The sequence below is a fragment of the Thalassophryne amazonica genome, chromosome 9 (assembly GCF_902500255.1).
Source record: "Thalassophryne amazonica chromosome 9, fThaAma1.1, whole genome shotgun sequence".
NCBI classification, from domain to species: Eukaryota; Metazoa; Chordata; class Actinopteri; order Batrachoidiformes; family Batrachoididae; genus Thalassophryne; species Thalassophryne amazonica.
The window spans coordinates 25,042,785-25,062,127 of record NC_047111.1 but is presented as its reverse complement, the minus strand read 5'-3'; the positions used below and the strand labels follow the sequence as shown (position 1 = coordinate 25,062,127).

Here is a 19,343-nt window from a genome sequence, read left to right as displayed (position 1 = left end):
TATCAATGTAAACTTGTGCATTTATTGATGATGTAATGACAGCCATCTCCCAAGTGCCTTTACCTGACATGCAGCCCCATATCATCAATGACTGTGGAAATTTACATGTTCTCTTCAGGCAGTCATCTTTATAAATCTCATTGGAACGGCACCAAACAAAAGTTCCAGCATCATCACCTTGCCCAATGCAGATTCGAGATTCATCACTGAATATGACTTTCATCCAGTCATCCACAGTCCACGATTGCTTTTCCTTAGCCCATTGTAACCTTGTTTTTTTCTGTTTAGGTGTTAATGATGGCTTGCGTTTAGCTTTTCTGTATGTAAATCCCATTTCCTTTAGGCAGTTTCTTACAGGTCGGTCACAGACGTTGACTCCAGTTTCCTCCCATTCATTCCTCATTTATTTTGTTGTGCATTTTTGATTTTTGAGACATATTGCTTTAAGTTTTCTGTCTTGATGCTTTGATGTCTTCCTTGGTCTACCAGTATGTTTGCCTTTAACAACCTTCCCATGTTGTTTGTATTTGGTCCAGAGTTTAGACACAACTGACTGAACAACCAACATCTTTTGCAACATTGCGTGATGATTTACCCTCTTTTAAGAGTTTGATAATCCTCTCCTTTGTTTCAGTTGACATCTCTCGTGTTGGAGCCATGATTCATGTCAGTCCACTTGGTGCAACAGCTCTCCAAGGTGTGTTCACTACTTTTTAGATGCAGACAAACGAGCAAATCTGATTTGATGCAGGTGTTAGTTTTGGGGATGAAAATTTACAGGGTGATTCCATAATTTATTCCTCAGAATTGAGTGAGTCCATATTTTTTCCCTCTGCTTGGTCTAAAAAAGTAACTGTTACTGACTGCCACAATTTTTTTCCCCTGATTTCTTATAGTGTTTCTTAAAGCCAGATAGTTGCCATTTGAAATGACTTTACTTTTGTGTCATGTCTGTGATCTGCTTTTTTTTCTACAAAATTAAACAACTGAATGAACATCCTCAGAGGCCGGTGATTCCATAAATTTTGCCAGGGGTTGTAGAAGCTCTGAAATGCAATCTGGGACTATTCCAGACAAACTGCAGTGAGTGCAGCATCCGTTTAGGTGAGAGAGAGAGAGGAGAAAAAAACAAACAAAAAAAAAACTCTTTCCTTACTCAAATTCATTCCAGTAGTATTCTGCTCTTACGAGGATGCAGCAGTTTTCTGGCTTGGCAGATAGTTCAGGAGGAAATCACTGAAGAAATTAACACATTGAAAATACAACCCCTGGCAAAAATTATGGAATCACCGGCCTCAGAGGATGTTCATTCAGTTGTTTAATTTTGTAGAAAAAAAGCAGATCACAGACATGACACAAAACTAGTCATTTCAAATGGCAACTTTCTGGCTTTAAGAAACACTATAAGAAATCAAGAAAAAAACATTGTGGCAGTCAGTAACGGCTACTTTTTTAGACCAAGCAGAGGAAAAAAATATGGAATCACTCAATTCTGAGGAAAAAATTATGGAATCACCCTGTAAATTTTCATCCCCCAAATTAACACCTGCATCAAATCAGATCTGCTCATTGACATTGACCCTATGTGTCTTTTTGCAAGGAATGTTTTTGCAGTTTTTGCTCTATGGCAAGATGCATTATCATCTTGAAAAATGATTTCATCATCCCCAAACATCCTTTCAATTGTCCAAAATATCAACATAAGCTTGTGCATTTATTGATGATGTAATGACAGCCATCTCCCCAGTGCATTTACCTGACATGCAGCCCCATATCATCAATGACTGTGGAAATTTACATGTTCTCTTCAGGCAGTCATCTTTATAAATCTCATTGGAAAGGCACCAAACAAAAGTTCCAGCATCATCACCTTGCCCAGTGCAGATTCGAGATTCATCACTGAATATGACTTTCATCCACTCATCCAGTCCACAATTTTTTTTTTTTTACTTAGCCCATTGTAACCTTGTTTTTTTCTGTTTAGGTGTTAATGATGCCTTTCGTTTAGCTTTTCTGTATGTAAATCCCATTTCCTTTAGGCGGTTTCTTACAGTTCGGTCACAGACGTTGACTCCAGTTTCCTCCCATTTGTTCCTCATTTGTTTTGTTGTACATTTTTCGATTTTTGAGACATATTGCTTTAAGTTTTCTGTCTTGACGCTTTGATGTCTTCCTTGGTCTACCAGTATGTTTGCCTTTAACAACCTTCCCATGTTGTTTGTATTTGGTCCAGAGTTTAGACACAGCTGACTGAACAACCAACATCTTTTGCAACATTGCGTGATGATTTACTCTCTTTTAAGAGTTTGATAATCCTCTCCTTTGTTTCAATTGACATCTCTCGTGTTGGAACCATGACTCATGTCAGTCCACTTGGTGCAACAGCTCTCCAAGGTGTGTTCTCTCCTTTTTAGATGCAGACTAATGAGCAGATCTGATATGATGCAGGTGTTAGTTTTGGGAATGAAAATTTACAGGGTGATTCCATAATTTTTTCCTCAGAATTGAGTGATTTCCTCTGCTTGGTCTAAAAAAGTAACCGTTACTGACTGCCACAATCTTTTTTTTCTTGATTTCTTATAGTGTTTCTTAAAGCCAGAAAGTTGCCATATGAAATTACTTTAGTTTTGTGTCATGTCTGTGATCTGCTTTTTTTCTACAAAATGAAACAACTGAATGAACATCCTCCGAGGCCGGTGATTCCATAATTTTTGCCAGGGGTTGTATGGTTTGACCGAAACAAACTGTCATTAAACTTAAATAAGACAGGGATGAAATGGAGGTGTAAGAGTCACTAGGTGTTCACAGGAAACACATTTATTTCTGTATGTATTTATTTATTTATGTATGTTCATTGTTAGTTGGTTTTATATTTTCTGTTGTGTTTTTATTCAGGTTCTTGTCTCTCTCTAAAATTCTATATAATCATTAGATTAGTTATTATTACTATTATTGTTGTGCTTGCTATTATTATTAATATATAAACAAAAATAAATTTAAAAAATGTTACAATTTGTAATACATTTGACTCTTTTACAACAAACGCTTGACAGCTCCAACTACTTAATGCTAATTTTAACATTGAAAATGCCATAGACATGCTAACATGTTAGCATCGGTCCATTTTTAAGTTATAAAATACATCAACTGTTTCAGAAGACCATAACAGGTCGGTTTAACATAAAAAAGGTAAATAATACTCACAGCCATATACTCTTTAGGGTTTTAGCGAGGGAAAGCGAAAAAAAACAAAAAAAAAACAAAAAAAAAACAAAGCAATGATCGAAGCACTGCTTCGATTGGTTCAAGGTTCAAAGCAAAGCCGCACTGCAGAAAAGTTGATTACAGACCCGCTGCAGGGTTCCTGACAAACACCCCCAAAAACAACGGCCACTCTTAAGGACCGATGAGGGAATCGTTAAGTAAAAAGGTTATTGATGTCAGGGGATCGAATAATTTCTTAACAATACCCGAAAGGAACCGGTTCTCGATACCCATCCCTATTCACGACTGCACAATGCTCGCCTTAGGACACCTGCGTTAGCGTTTTTCAGGTGTACCGCCCCAGTCAAATTCCCCGCCTGCCATTGTGCCAGGAGTGGGTCACGCAGGGCCGGGCACTTGACACCACAGGTAAGTGAAGAAATGGTAAGAGTAGTTGTGTTTCACCGGCGGCATATGGGAGACCCCCCACTTATTCTACACCTCTCATGTCTCTTCACAGTGCCAGACCAAAGTCAAGGTCAACAGGGTTTCTTTCCCCGCTGACTTTGTCAAACCCGTTCCCTTGGCTGTGGTTTTGCTAGATAGTAGGTTGGCACAATGGGAACTATCAACTATGCACTGTAACCCAGCATACCGCAATACCTGGAGTGAATTATACAATATAATTTGGATTGAGTCTGAGTTATGAAACTCACTACCTCTCCCACTGAGCCCCATGTGTTTGGACGTCAACATGTCGCAGAAGTGACGTCACTTGTGCTCTGGTACTGATTGATTTAGTGTGAATCAGTACTCTGTAGTGCTAAAGTAATTTCATCAGTGCCCTGAAGAGTTAAACACTCATTCATTCCAGCACACAGTGGTGAAACAATGGCCCTCTACAGTCAAAGTCACCAACTACACAAAGGACATCAGGATCAGTTCAGAAAAATCAAATAAGAACAGCAGCACAAATCTCATTCCCGACTCTGGAGGCAGAAGCATATCTACTCCTGATAATTAATCAGCTACCCTCTGACCCCACTCAGAGTTCTTACTCACACACATGTCCAAAGTCATCTAAAGGTGACCAACCGCTAAACTCTTACCTGGCAAAATCCACCCACTTCTCAGTGATCTTTTTTGGAGACAGTCGCCTGCATATGATCCCAACAAAATCAGGCTGAAAGAAGAACAAGCGAGAAAGTGGGCTTTTACAACTACAGGAAAAAAAAAAAGCAATGCTAAAACACCCTTGGCCGTATCAGCCTCCTGTTCTTTATCATTTGCAGTTGTTTAATTAATAATTAAGATCCTGTTGTCTTGCATACAATTTGTACATGTTCAATGAAGCCCCTCTATTAATCAGTCAATCAAAAACAATATTTATGTTTTAACAGCATCTGCAGGAGGCTTTGCGTGTGCGTGTACATGAGCCTTTGACAAAAGCGAAAGTTATGCAAATCAAGGAATATTTGTAGATCTCACACTGTGCATTTGCTGGTATTGAGATAAATTTAACTCCATAGGAAGTCAGCTTTGAGTTAGCGTGCACGCTAATGCCGCAAAATGTGTTATCAGGCTACAAAAGGAGCATTTTCAGTTTTAGAAGTGTTTATTTCTCGCTATCTTTTACATAATATATGACAAAGAGGATACTCAAACAAAAGAGTTTTGCAGCTAGCTACCAGCCTGTGACATCACCATGCTAACATCCACGAAATAAGTTCAGAGGCGTTAGGTTCCAAAAATGGCATTTTCGGTTTTAGAAGTGTTTATTTCTCGCTAGCATTAACATAATATATGAGAGACATGCATATAAACAGAAAGGGGTTTTGAAGAGACCTGTCACTGACGTCACGGTGCAGCTCTACTGTGATTGGCTGTCAACCCCCAGCCACTCAAAAACAAAGAAGGAACAGATTCAAAGAGAATGTGACATTTTAACCTCTTAAAATAGGTCAAGGTTAGCCATCTTTGAACTTGTCCAAGGTTTGTGTTCCAAGAATGTTCCCTGTGAATTTGAAGACTGTGGCACTAATAGGACTGGACTTATGCTGAAGACAGACTGACAGACGGATGGATGCCAGGCCTTCGCAATACCCGGTGGCCATATGTTGGCCTCGGGTAAGAAGAGAGAGGGCTATTCCCAAAGTGTTAAAGTTGATTTATTCAACAACACTGAACAGCCACATTAAACAACTGAAAACAAAACACACACACACACAAAACAAAAACAAAGAAGCTAGTTTGTTAGCTTGCCAAAGCTAGCTTCTTGGCATACAGCATCACCAAAATAAACAAATGTTTTCCCCCCAATGCACTCTTGGCAAATTCTGGAAGAACCATTGCACTATACCAGTTCTGAACGCCTCCTCCAGACAGGTTTACCACACAGTTGTGGTTTTATTATTAATAAATGGTAAGTGGTCTGCATTTAGATAGCGCTTTTCCATCTATATCAGAAGCTCAAAGTGCTTTACAGTAATGCCTCACATTCACCCACTTACACTCTCACACAAATATACGTATAAATTATTTTTTTCCTTTTTCCTTTATAAAAGCATTTTGGTTTATTTTGTTGTTGCCAAATAACTTCGTACATTTTTTTAAAAACATTTAGATTCAACAAATTTACTCTTATTTACATCTATTTATTATATTACTATATTAAAATGTGTACACATAATCTATAGGTGCACAAGTAATTCTGACCACAACTGCAAGTAGACGTTTAGGTTATTAGAAAGTACTAAAACATATTTGTGGTTTATTATAAACTATTGAGGGTTAAATGTGCACTGGGTTGAAAGTTTTAATCATTATATTGATTACTTAAAATCAAGGTGGAATATCATAAGATACAAATACAGTTTTTTAAATAAGTCAGAAAAATCTTGATAAACATGTTTTGGTGCCATGAAAAGTGAAAAGATTTATAGGCGTTACATCATCTTGTACAAAAACAACAACCAATACAGCTCAAAAGCATTGATTTAAAGACTCTAACAAGACTCTGTGACAAACTGAATTCTGATTTTAGCTCTGAGCCGTTGAAAGGTCGCTCAGGGTTTACGCTCACAAAAAACTACAATGGCCGTAGCTGCTCCAGCAAACCGTGAGCGGCCTCTTAAAGTCATCCTCTCACACGTTAACCCACGGCCCTCTCGGGTGTAACACCACAGCGACTGAGAGAAATAGGACAGGCTCTCTGAATGTGGAAAAGAAAACAAGAGAGAAAAATTAAGTTCTGAATGGGCGGGGTTCCAGTAAACTAAAAGAATTCCAGATTTAAATCAGTTCTTTTCAAAGTGGAAACCGTTACCTACACTTTTTATTTTAAAGCATTGTGGTATTTCTTTTAAAATGCAAAATCAGTGTCAAATTTTGTTCATATGAATAAATTTAAAATCCTCAATTTAATCCTATAGATTACTCAATATAATAATTTGATTTTCTCAAGTGTTTATGACAAACATGGATCTGGCCTGGAAACAGCTGAATCTTTGTGCATATCGGGAGGTGTGAGACATTTAACACTCTACAGTCATTTCAATTTTTTTTAGACACATTCAAGGCAATTACAATGTAAGCAGGTTTACTGTAAATGGCAGTGTTCTCCCCCCAAAGAGCTAATAAAACAGTTTGATATAAAAACACGTACGTTGTCTTCATGGAGAGCAAGGTGGTGTGTGGCCAGCATACGGATTCCAAGACGAGAGCAAAGTGTCGTGTCCAGGAAGCTGCGGATGATCGTCTCATCCTGCCGGGAGGCGGTTAAAAGTTATTCCATTCATCCAAGTCAGAACAGAATGCAGGTTTCCAGGAGTGGCACTAGACGATTTTGATGAGTAGGTAGTGTTACATTTAAATAACTTTAAAAAAAAAAAAAACAGCAAACATTACAGCCCTGGGATCTCTGTAGCAACGACATCATTGTAATTCATGACTGAAGTATAATGTCATTTATTCTTATTTTTGTTGTGAAAAGGTCTACAGACACACAGAAACTCAAAGTTCCCTCAAAACCCCCTCCTGCTCCACTCCTACACATTCTGCCTCTTAACCAACCTGATTACAACAAAACTAAGTACTGCAGCACAAAGTTCCTCCATGGATTCCAGGCTCCAGCTGCAGGTTCAGCCTCTCACCAACTCTCACCTGGATGTGTCTGCGACTCTCCTTGAAGCCCTGGGCGAGCCTGGTCACCACATCTTTGTGATCGTCCAGTAACTGCTGCACCAGCTTGCAGAAACGAGCCTCCACATCCTGATCCTTGATCTGTCAAAAAGACGGCCGACATCAAATTCAACCCGTCCTTTAGAACAAAGATATGGAGGAAAGACTTTGTAACATTTTGATTTAACTATATTGCTTTTATACATGATTACAATGACATGCATGTCTTAGTGGTTAATAAACTGAATTTTTTATGTTTTGTATTCATCTTTTATTGTGTCTGTGGAATCACACCTGATTAAAAGCTCATCTAGGAGCTCAGGATTGTGGTTCTGACACATCCAAGTGCTCTCGCACTCCCTTCACTGCCCGTGTCTGGGCCCCATACATCATTACTGTCCCGGCATTTGATCCAAACTACACTCTGTGCATTAGTTCTACACCCAGTTCACCATCTTCAGCTGATCCTAGATATTTAAATGTGTTATAAAACTAAGAACACCAGCATCCTGTTATTTACTGTATCACATGGTGGCAAGTAAGAGATAACACGAGTAACTATTCATCAATATAGGTAATGAGTAACATGTTCAAATATTGATTTTAAAAGCACCCATTACCAATCAAACCAGATCAGCTGCCAACTACATATGCCCATATTACATACCCACAAAAAAGTCAGTCCTTTACTTGTCCTGCAGCACTGACCTAGCCTGGGTGTCACATGTTATTTTGTTCTGCTGCACCGGTCAGTAAAGGGTGTCATGATCCCCGAGTCGATGCTTCCAAATCTAGCTCAAAACTGGCAGGTCTAAGGTTTAATCTCAAACACATGAATCACACATCTACTGCACAAAAATCAGAAGCACACACTGTACGTTTCTGCTCATAGAGTTCTGAGAAACAGGAAGTTCAGTTTATGACACCAGATCTAAGCAGGCGTGTGCACATGTTACTTACTGGAGGAAACTCGCTGAGCATGTGGTACGCTCTGATGTACAGTTCATGCTGCAGGAACAGAAGTGGGGGGGGGGGGGGGGGGGCAGTGTCAATAGACCATAATTATGCAACCAGCCAGAAGCAGCATCACCGCGCTGGACCCCGACCACACGTCTGAACAAAATACATGATATGAAACCCTGTGTAGAGTCTGTTATCAGCAAAGTTCTCAACCATTTATTTTTATATATATATATGCATCAGTTTAAACAAACTGTTACAAACCACCTTATTAGTTTGTTCTGACTTTAAATTAAAAGAAGAAAACATCATGAACCACTTTAAATGTGGCAACTACAGAGGACTTAATGGAGGAGCTCCGGAATAATGGGAAGGAGGGAATCTAGGTGAAAGTTCACCAACAATAAGATATGCTGAGGTTTACACAAAACTGCAAACAAAAAAACCACACACACACACACACGACAGTGACACGACAGTTCCCACACTGAGGCAAAGCTGATAAACACTGAAACCAAACTCACAGCTGGTTTCACAATTCTTATCCTGTTCCAAATCTACAGGCTGAACCCACCGGAGCGTTTCAGAGCACCTTCCAGGTTCATGTCAAATCATGTCTGACATGGAAAAAAGATGAAGAAACTACGAAAAGTTATTTTGTCTTCTTGTTTTTTGTGTCCATTTTCCATACTGTGCCAACTGACTATGCGTGCGCACGTGTCAGATGTCCTTTGCCCCCTTCTTCTCGCAAACCTGTCTTTAAAGGCCCCCCCCAAGCTGTCTCCACATTCTCTACTGGGGACAGGTCAGGGCAGTCCAGTATCCATATCCTCTCCTCTTCTGCAGTCATGCCTTTGTAATATTTGCAGACTGTGGTTTTCCACTGTCTTGTTGAGAAATGCATGGACGTCCCTGCAAAACATATCTTCTTGAAGGCAGCATATGCTGCGCTAACATCTCAATGTATTTTTCTCCATTAATGCTGCCATCACAGACATGTAAATTAGTTTTGCCAACAGCACCAACAGCCCCATACCACAGCAGACCCTGGCTTTTGGACTTGTTGCTGCCAACAGTCTGGATGGTCCTTTATAATCTTTGGTCAGGAGGACACACTGTTCATTTCATCCAGAAGTCATCTAGAATACAAATTGGTCTGACAAAACACCTTTACACTGTGTGATGGTCCAGCCCTGATGCCTCTGAGCCCATAGCAGTCGAAGCTTAGTTTTAAGTAGCAGTTGCCAATATAATCCATATTGCAAAGGCTTCTCACGGGGGGGGGGGGGGACATGGAACCCCTTAAAATCTTTCTTTGAGGAACATATTAGATGAAGCTGGTGGCACAAAACATGAAATATCTTTGGTTCATGTGCTCTGCAATGAAAATAAATCAAAGTAAATGGGGGAATCTATTTGTTGTTGAGTTTTCCCTGATACACTCCCAACGTTTTGTGAGTAGTGGTTGCATGTGCACAAAAATATTAAAAATAAGACTGCATGTTTGTACATGGTACCATGAATCTTTCTGCCATAGTTCCTAAGGACAAACCTGACTGCTGGAGAATCAACATTTTGCTCTGGAAAATTTTAGTCAATTATTCAGACTGTTCCCCCGTCCAGGTTTTAAATACGAAGCAGTGGTTCTACAGGTAGAACCTTAAATACAGCCAATAGTTACCCACATTTATGTCAATTAAACCATCACAAAAATTGAAAAGTAATTCCATCAATTTCTGGAACCATTTCAAGAATTTGGGGGTGTAAATAGTAGTTGCACTGGGGCTCACACACACAGCTGTTGTGTAAGTGGGCCCCATTTGGCAGGCAGAGGGCCAACTGCCAGCACGTCACATTAACACCTCAAAGTTGCTTGTGTTCCAAGAAGAGCTTGCACTAAACATTAAGTGATCTCATTTTATGCATCGATACCACGGGCTGCCCAAATCTGCTGATGGGTGTGCTCAGCCAATGAGGAGCTGAGAAACAAGTGTTAAATCAGGTGCGAGTAGAACAGGTAGGCATGAAAACATGCAGGGCAGACACCCTCCAGGAACAGATTTGGCCAGCTCTGATCTATTCCTTCAAAAAGGCAAATCCATCTGTCATGTTTCCAACATAGTCATCAGCACACTCAAAATGCTTAAATTGTTATTCTACATAAACCATTAAAAACCCCACAAAGGAACAAGAGAAAGCAGCAAAGCTCTGCAAATTACACTGCTTTGGAATAATTTTTTTTCTTTAAACAGTCACCAGCTGAAGAATGATACCACCCACATGCACTCCCGCATAGAATAAGGACGTTGGTCAAGGACACCCTGGTGGAGTGGCTGTGTGACCAGGAATCAAACAGAGGAAGCTCGTTACGCTCATGCTAACCCTCCCAGCAGCAACTTGTTGAGATTAAAGGGGAACAGAAATGCTTTTTGAGAATTTGTTTGTGCATTCCTTGGTAAAAATTAAGTGTTATTCATACACTTGCAGAATGTTTGAGTGCAGTGTAGATAATATTATTTGAATCAAATTTGCCAATAAATTGACATGTAAATGGCCATTGGCTGAAGTCGGTGGAGGGCACTTCCGATTGACATCACTGGTTGGGGTCTCCTCTGCTGGGGATGAGTGCAGTTTACTGAGCTCGCTCACAGAAGTTCTATTAGTCTCGTCAAGAAACAGGTGGAACACGCCAAAAGCTGCACATGTTGACAAATTATAATTATAGTGGGCGATTTTAACATCCACACAGATGCTGAGAATGACAGCCTCAACACTGCATTTAATCTATTATTAGACTCAATTGGCTTTGCTCAAAATGTAAATGAGTCCACCCACCACTTTAATCATATCTTAGATCTTGTTCTGACTTATGGTATGGAAACTGAAGACTTAACAGTATTCCCTGAAAACTCCCTTCTGTCTGATCATTTCTTAACATTTACTCTGATGGACTACCCAGCAGTGGGGAATAAGTTTCATTACACTAGACGTCTTTCAGAAAGCACTGTAACTAGGTTTAAGGATATGATTCCTTCTTTATGTTCTCTAATGCCATATACCAACACAGTGCAGAGTAGCTACCTAAACTCTGTAAGTGAGATAGAGTATCTCGTCAATAGTTTTACATCCTCATTGAAGACAACTTTGGATGCTGTAGCTCCTCTGAAAAAGAGAGCTTTAAATCAGAAGTGCCTGACTCTGTGGTATAACTCACAAACTCGCAGCTTAAAGCAGATAACCCGTAAGTTGGAGAGGAAATGGCGTCTCACTAATTTAGAAGATCTTCACTTAGCCTGGAAAAAGAGTCTGTTGCTCTATAAAAAAGCCCTCCGTAAAGCTAGGACATCTTACTACTCATCACTAATTGAAGAAAATAAGAACAACCCCAGGTTTCTTTTCAGCACTGTAGCCAGGCTGACAAAGAGTCAGAGCTCTATTGAGCCGAGTATTCCTTTAACTAGTAAAGACTTCATGACTTTCTTTGCTAATAAAATTTTAACTATTAGAGAAAAAAATTACTCATAACCATCCCAAAGACGTATCATTATCTTTGGCTGCTTTCAGTGATGCCGGTATTTGGTTAGACTCTTTCTCTCCGATTGTTCTGTCTGAGTTATTTTCATTTGTTACTTCATCCAAACCATCAACATGTCTATTAGACCCCATTCCTACCAGGCTGCTCAAGGAAGCCCTACCATTATTTAATGCTTTGATCTTAAATAAGATCAATCTATCTTTATTAGTTGGCTATGTACCACAAGCTTTTAAGGTGGCAGTAATTAAACCATTACTTAAAAAGCCATCACTTGACCCAGCTATCTTAGCTAATTATAGGCCAATCTCCAACCTTCCTTTTCTCTCAAAAATTCTTGAAAGGGTAGTTGTAAAACAGCTAACTGATCATCTGCAGAGGAATGGTCTATTTGAAGAGTTTCAGTCAGGTTTTAGAATTCATCATAGTACAGAAACAGCATTACTGAAGGTTACAAATGATCTTCTTATGGCCTCAGACAGTGGACTCATCTCTGTGCTTGTTCTGTTAGACCTCAGTGCTGCTTTTGATACTGTTGACCATAAAATTTTATTACAGAGATTAGAGCATGCCATAGGTAGTAAAGGCACTGCGCTGCGGTGGTTTGAATCATATTTATCTAATAGATTACAATTTGTTCATGTAAATGGGGAATCTTCTTCACAGACAAAGGTTAATTATGGAGTTCCACAAGGTTCTGTGCTAGGACCAATTTTATTCACTTTATACATGCTTCCCTTAGGCAGTATTATTAGACGGCATTGCTTTTTTTTTTTTTTTTTTTTTTACATGTTTATTAATTTTCTTTTTACACAAACACAAAACAAAAGCAGAACCAAATATATAACAACACCACCACCCCAGCTCAAAATAAAAAAAAAAACAAACTCATAATAATAAAATTAAAAAAAGATACAGTTTAAAAAAATAATCATGGGCATTCCACTATTGGTAAAATAACCTTTGTACATCACAGAAAGCCCCGCGAAAAAATAGCTGCCAGATCCAGACCAACATACCGCAAATAAGGGTCCCATATTTTATAGAGAGCATCTTCCCTATTATGTAGCTTACTCGTTAGGAAGTCCAATGAAATGTATTCAAGAACAGTCCGCTGCCACTGTGTTCTTGATGGGGCTTTGTCTATAATTCAGTTCGAGAGGACACATTTCCTAGCACAAAAAGTAAGCATCATGTAAAGTTGTCTTTCACATTTCTTCTTAATGTTGTTATTTGTCATTCCCAGCAACATATACAATGGGTTACATTCAGTAATAATAGAAAGGATCTTGTCCAATTCACCTTTTATACTAAACCAAAATTGTTGTATTTTCCTACAGGACCAAAGACAGTGAGTGAGGTTACCCACCTCTGTTTTACACTTAGGGCAGAGCGGAGAAAGGTCTGAATTAAATCTGTGACGCTGAGAAGGAAATATATGAACACGATGCAAAATCTTAAGTTGCATTGCTTTTACCCTATTACAAACACTCAAAGACCCTGCGTTCTCCCAAGTTTCATTCCAGGCCTCGTCACTGATCACCAAAGCTAACTCCCTCTCCCATGTCCCCTTCAAATGAGCCAAATCTGAGCCTTCATATTCTCTCAAACCATAGCAAATCTTAACAGAGCATTTACGTTTAGGCTGAAATAGTTGTTTTTCACAATCAGTAACAGTTTGGTTGGCAAGTATAGTTGTGTTCTTTAGGATATAATCTCTCACTTGCAGGTACCGAAAAAAGTCACGTCTGTGAATTCCGTATTTATTTACTAACTGATCGAAGGACATTAGGTTTGATCTGTCCATCAAATCAGAAAGGGTAGAGATACCTTTTTCCGCCCACACAGAAAAACCAGAGTCCAAAGTCCCAGGCCAGAAAAGGGGATTGCCACATAACGGAGTGAAGAGAGATGTTAAGTGAGACCTACCCTCCATCTTTTTAATTATTTGCCAAGCTCTGACAGTACATAAAGTGAGAGGGTTACTACAGAATATTTTTAGAAGTTTACCTTTTTTCAGGAATAGTAAATTTTTCAGAGGGAGGTTGGACATGGAACTTTCTATATCAAGCCAGAGAGAAATAGGTTCTTCCACCCAGTCCGCCGCTACACACATATGGGCACTGAGCTGATACTTTCTTATGTCTGGGAGATCAAGCCCCCCCTTTGAAGATGAGAGGCATAACGTAGATATTTTAAGGCGAGGCTTTCTCCCTGCCCATATAAACGCACTAAACCAGCCATTCAAAGTCTTAACAGTCTTATGTGAAAAAATAACTGGGACCATCTGAATCAGATATAATAGCCTGGGTAAGATGTTCATTTTAAGAAGAGCAACTCGGCCGAGCCAGGACAAAGGCAAAGTCTTCCACCTCTCCAAGTCCAATTTAATGCGCTCAAACAGAGAGGTGAAATTACATTTATACATCTGATCAAAAGCAGGTGTAATCTTAATCCCTAAATAGACAAAGCCCTCTGGAGACCAATTAAAAGGAAATGAAGAAGGGACCTGAGGTTTTTCTTTTAAAGTGCCCAGCGGCATCGCTTCTGATTTATTAAAATTAATTCTGTAACCTGAGATGTCGCTGAATTTGTTAATGGTCTCGATGAGTGAGGGCACAGATATTTCAGGTTGGGTCAATACAACCAGAACATCATCGGCATATAAAGTGATTTTATGCTGTCTTTGTCCTAGACTCAGGCCGTAAATGTCCTTCCGGGCTCTCACCGCTTCCGCTAGCGGCTCTACTGCCAGGGCAAAAAGTAAGGAGGAGAGGGGGCAGCCCTGCCTAGTCCCCCTCAAAACACAAAAATTTGGGGACCGCAACCCATTAGTAAGAACTGCTGAACAGGGATTGCTATACAGAAGCCTAATCCAATTTATAAAATTTTCACTTAAACCAAATTGCTGCAAAGTAAAAAACAAATAGTACCATTCAACGCGGTCGAATGCCTTTTCGGCATCGAGCGAGACCACTATGCCAGGCACTGATTTTTGATTAAAAAACTGAATTATATTCAACAGTCTGCGCACATTATTATGCGAACTACGACCCTTAATGAAACCTGTTTGATCTTTATTAATTAGAGAGGGAAGTACACGTTCAAGACGCCTCGCAAGAATTTTGGAAAGGAGTTTCAAATCTACGTTCAGCAAAGAAATTGGCCTATAAGAGGCGCAGTCTTCAGGCGCTTTACCCTTTTTCAGTATAAGGGATATATCTGCCTCTCTTAAAGAGCTAGGTAGCAGGCCTTTCTTAAAAGAGTCATTATACATATTAAGCAATGGGTCAACTAGTATATCTCGAAATTCTTTATAAAATTCAGCACCAAGGCCATCTGGCCCAGCTACTTTGCCTGCCTGTAACTCTTTTATGGCATCCAGCACCTCCTCTTTCGATATGGGACAATCCAAATTTAACTTCTGGTCTTCAGTCAATTTAGGAAGATTAAGAGAGGAAAAAAAAGGCATCCATTAACTCAGGAGCATTGATATGTATTTGAGATTTGTAAAGATTTTCATAAAATTTTTTAAAGACGTCATTAATTGTGGCAGTATCAAAAAACTGTTTTCAATTTACATCTTTAATCGAAGAAATAGCCTGGGAATCTGATTTCTTCCTTGTCAAATATGCCAAGTATTTCCCCGGCTTGTCACCATGTTCATATAACCTTTGCCTTGCAAATCTAATTTTAGTCTCTGCTTCCTTTGTCAATAGACAATCCAGTGATGAACGGAGAGCAGCGATTTCTTTAAGTTTATATGCGGAGGATTTTTTAAGGTATTCCTCTTCCGCACATTTCAGTTTACTTTCTAAAATCGTCCTCTGTTCAACCTGTCTACGCCTTTTATTCTTTGTATATGAAGTAATGAGCCCTCTTGAATAAGCCTTTGATGTCTCCCAAAGTAATGACGAATTATCTGTGGAGGGTATATTAATTAATAAAAACTGTTTGAATTCTTCAGTAAAGTAAGTTATGAATTTGTGATCATACAAAATGGAGGAGCCGAAGTGCCAACGTCTATTCTGAGGGGATGAGCTCCCGATATTACAATTAATGAAAACTGCAGCGTGGTCAGATATGACTATGTTACCAATCGAGCTGGACAAGACTGATGGTAATATACGGTTCGGAACAAAAAAATCTATTCTCGTATAACACGAGTGCACTCTGGAGAAAAAAGTGAATTCTTTGTCTACTAAATGTTGTGTCCTCCACACATCTACGTAGTCCAGCTCCTCACATAAAGTGGAGAGAGCTTTGGCTTGGGGTAGAAGATATAATTTACCCTGAGGAGATTTATCCATAATTGGGTTTAGATGACAATTGAAATCACCTCCAACAAAACAGTTCCTGACGTTTAGTTCTACCAGCTTTGTAAAAGCAGAGACCAGAAAGTCTCCAGGGTGACCTGGTGGGTGATAGTCATAAAAGCAACTTCTTCTCCATAGAAAACACCTTTCACAATCACGTATCGACCACCTGTATCTTTTATGCAATCAAGAAGTGTAAATGGTAAGTTTTTCCTGATTAAAATTGCTGTGCCTCTGCTCCTTGATGTGAACAATGAAAAAAAAACATGTCCAAAACCTCCCTGGGCTAGTTTAGAATGTTCTATAGAGTCCAAATGTGTCTCCTGTAGTAGGGCTATGTGAACCTGTTCCCTCTTGAGATAATTCAAGACCTTTCTCCGCTTAACAGGCGTGTGAATGCCATTTATATTCCAAGTACATACATTTAAAGTTGACATACTAGTATTCTATGCAAATAAACAAGATGAGCGCTAGGCCCCCTTCCAATATTTAGCCATGGCAAGAAAACAAACAGACAAACAAAAAAAAAAAAAAACAAAAAAAAAAAAAAGAGAGCGAGAGCTGGGGTGGCACACAAGAAATGTCTAGAACAAGACAAACAAACAAAGCCTAACATTGGCAAAAAAATAAACCAGCACTGTTCTACTCCTAAAATGAAGTGTAAAGGTTTTCTAACAGCAAAAGAGAAACACCTAGTCAAAAAAGAGAAAAAAAAAAAAAACACCGTAAAAGGTGGCTGCAGCACCAGTAATGACCCACAAATAGAAACTTCGTCATCAGCGTACAGTTACTCACAGCATGACGTAGGGGAACTAAAGTCCACAAGAGAGCAGCAGCAAATCCAGTCCGACGTTTACTCACCATCCACAACAGGGGTTACATCCAGCGACTCAAAGTCTTTCACCTCAGAAACCTCCTTGAAAATCTTAGTCGAGCCACGGTGGGTTACTTTCAACAAAGCGGGGTAGATCTGTCTATAATCTGCCCCGACAGCACAAAGACGTCTCTTCACCTCATCAAAACTCTTCCTCTTACGCACGACAGCGGCCGAAAAATCATCACAGTGGCGTTCTCGTACTTCAAGGGTCGGTCATTCCTACTCATCTCCCACGCTGCGTTCATGATCCTCTGCTTATCCTGGAAATTATGCAGCCTCACCAGCGCGGGACGTGGTCTCTGGCCAGTGCGCGGGACCATAGTTGTAGTGCGGTGCGCTCTATCCACTTTAAGCCGGCCCGCTTTTGTCTTAATGTTCAAAAGTTCAGGTAACCATCTCTCAAAAAAACAAGTAGGCTCGTTACCCTCAGCACCTTCTGGAAGACCAACAATGCAAATGTTATTCCTTCTTCCTCTGTTTTCCAAGTCACCCGCGTGCTCTGCAACCCACTTCTCCAAAACTCCGAGCCTGTCCATGGTCGGGACCGCGTCATCCTCCACAGCCAAGATCCGGGCCTCCACCTCCTTCAAACGCACCTCATGGTCCTCAAATTGCTTCCTCTGTGCTTGTAGAAGCAAAGAAACCGGCCCAAGCTTGTCCTCGATAACTTTAGTGATATTCACAGTCACCTCACGAGTCACCACACGGATCACCTCACGAAGCGCTGGGTCCATTCCCTCTGGCCCGGCGCCGGCCTCCATGCTAGCTCCCTCGTTAGCCTCATTACTATAGACGGCATTGCTTAAATTTTCATTGTTACGCAGATGATACCCAGCTTTATCTATCCATGAAGCCAGAGGACACACACCAATTAGCTAAACTGCAGGATTGTCTTACAGACATAAAGACATGGATGACCTCTAATTTCCTGCTTTTAAACTCAGATAAAACTGAAGTTATTGTACTTGGCCCCACAAATCTTAGAAACATGGTGTATAACCAGATCCTTACTCTGGATGGCATTACCCTGACCTCTAGTAATACTGTGAGAAATCTTGGAGTCATTTTTGATCAGGATATGTCATTCAATGCGCATATTAAACAACTATGTAGGACTGCTTTTTTGCATTTACGCAATATCTCTAAAATTAGAAAGGTCTTGTCTCAGAGTGATGCTGAAAAACGAATGCATTTATTTCCTCTAGGCTGGACTATTGTAATTCATTATTATCAGGTTGTCCTAAAAGTTCCCTGAAAAGCCTTCAGTTAATTCAAAATGCTGCAGCTAGAGTACTAACGGGGACTAGAAGGAGAGAGCATATCTCACCCATATTGGCCTCTCTTCATTGGCTTCCTGTTTTTACGTAATTATTGTATGGCCTTGCCTTACAATATAAAGCGCCTTAGGGCAACTGTTTGTTGTGATTTGGTGCTATATAAATAAAACTGATTGATTGAAAGCCACAAAAGGAAGAACAAGGGAGACGTTGTGTAAAATGTAAATAAAAACAGAATGCATCCATCCATTTTCTTCCGCTTTATCCGGAGTCAGGTCGCGGGGGCAGCAGCTCAAGCAAAGCCGCCCAGAATGCAATGATTTGCAAATCCTCTTCAACCTATATTCAACTGAATACACCACAAAGACAAGATATTTAATGTTCAAACTGAGAAACTTTGTTTTTGTGCAAATATTTGCTCATTTTGAAATGGATGCCTGCAACACGTTTCAAAAAAGCTGGGACAGTGGTATGTTTATCACCTTTCCTTCTAACAACACTCAAGCATTTGGGAACTGAGGACACTAATTGTTGAAGCTTTGTAGGTGGAATTCTAACACGTGCAGAATGTAGCTTGGCATTGTATTGCTGAAATAAGCAGGGACGTCCCTGAAAAAGACATTGCTTGGATGGCAGCCTGTGTTGCTCCAAAACCTGGATGTACCTTTCAGCATTGATGGTGCCATCACAGATGTGTAAGCTGCCCATGCCATGGGCACTAACACACCCCATACCATCACAGATGCTGGCTTTTGAACTTTGCACTGGTAACAATCTGGATGGTCTTTTTCCTCTTTTGTCGGGCGGACAGGACGTCCATGATTTCCAAAAACAATCTGAAATGTGGACTGAGACCACACTTTTCCACTTCGCGTCTGTCCATTTCATACGAGCTCGGGCCCAGAGAAGGCGGCGGCGTTTCTGGATGTTGCTGATGTATGGCTTTCGCTTTGCATGGTAGAGTTTTAACATGCACTTGTAGATGTAGCGACGAACTG

General features: G+C 40.0%; 1 protein-coding gene across 1 annotated transcript in view; it reads right to left on the bottom strand.

Moving 5' to 3' along the window:
* The window catches only part of bckdk (branched chain ketoacid dehydrogenase kinase), a 58,406-nt gene that overhangs the window by 22,359 nt on the left and 16,704 nt on the right, over positions 1 to 19,343 (bottom strand). The window contains exons 4-7 of the mRNA XM_034177819.1: positions 8,344 to 8,391; positions 7,366 to 7,485; positions 6,869 to 6,967; positions 4,314 to 4,387 (exon numbers count right to left, since the gene is read on the bottom strand). Of these exons, the coding sequence (XP_034033710.1) occupies positions 4,314 to 4,387; positions 6,869 to 6,967; positions 7,366 to 7,485; positions 8,344 to 8,391 (341 nt within the window). The remainder of the gene's footprint in view (positions 1 to 4,313; positions 4,388 to 6,868; positions 6,968 to 7,365; positions 7,486 to 8,343; positions 8,392 to 19,343) is intronic.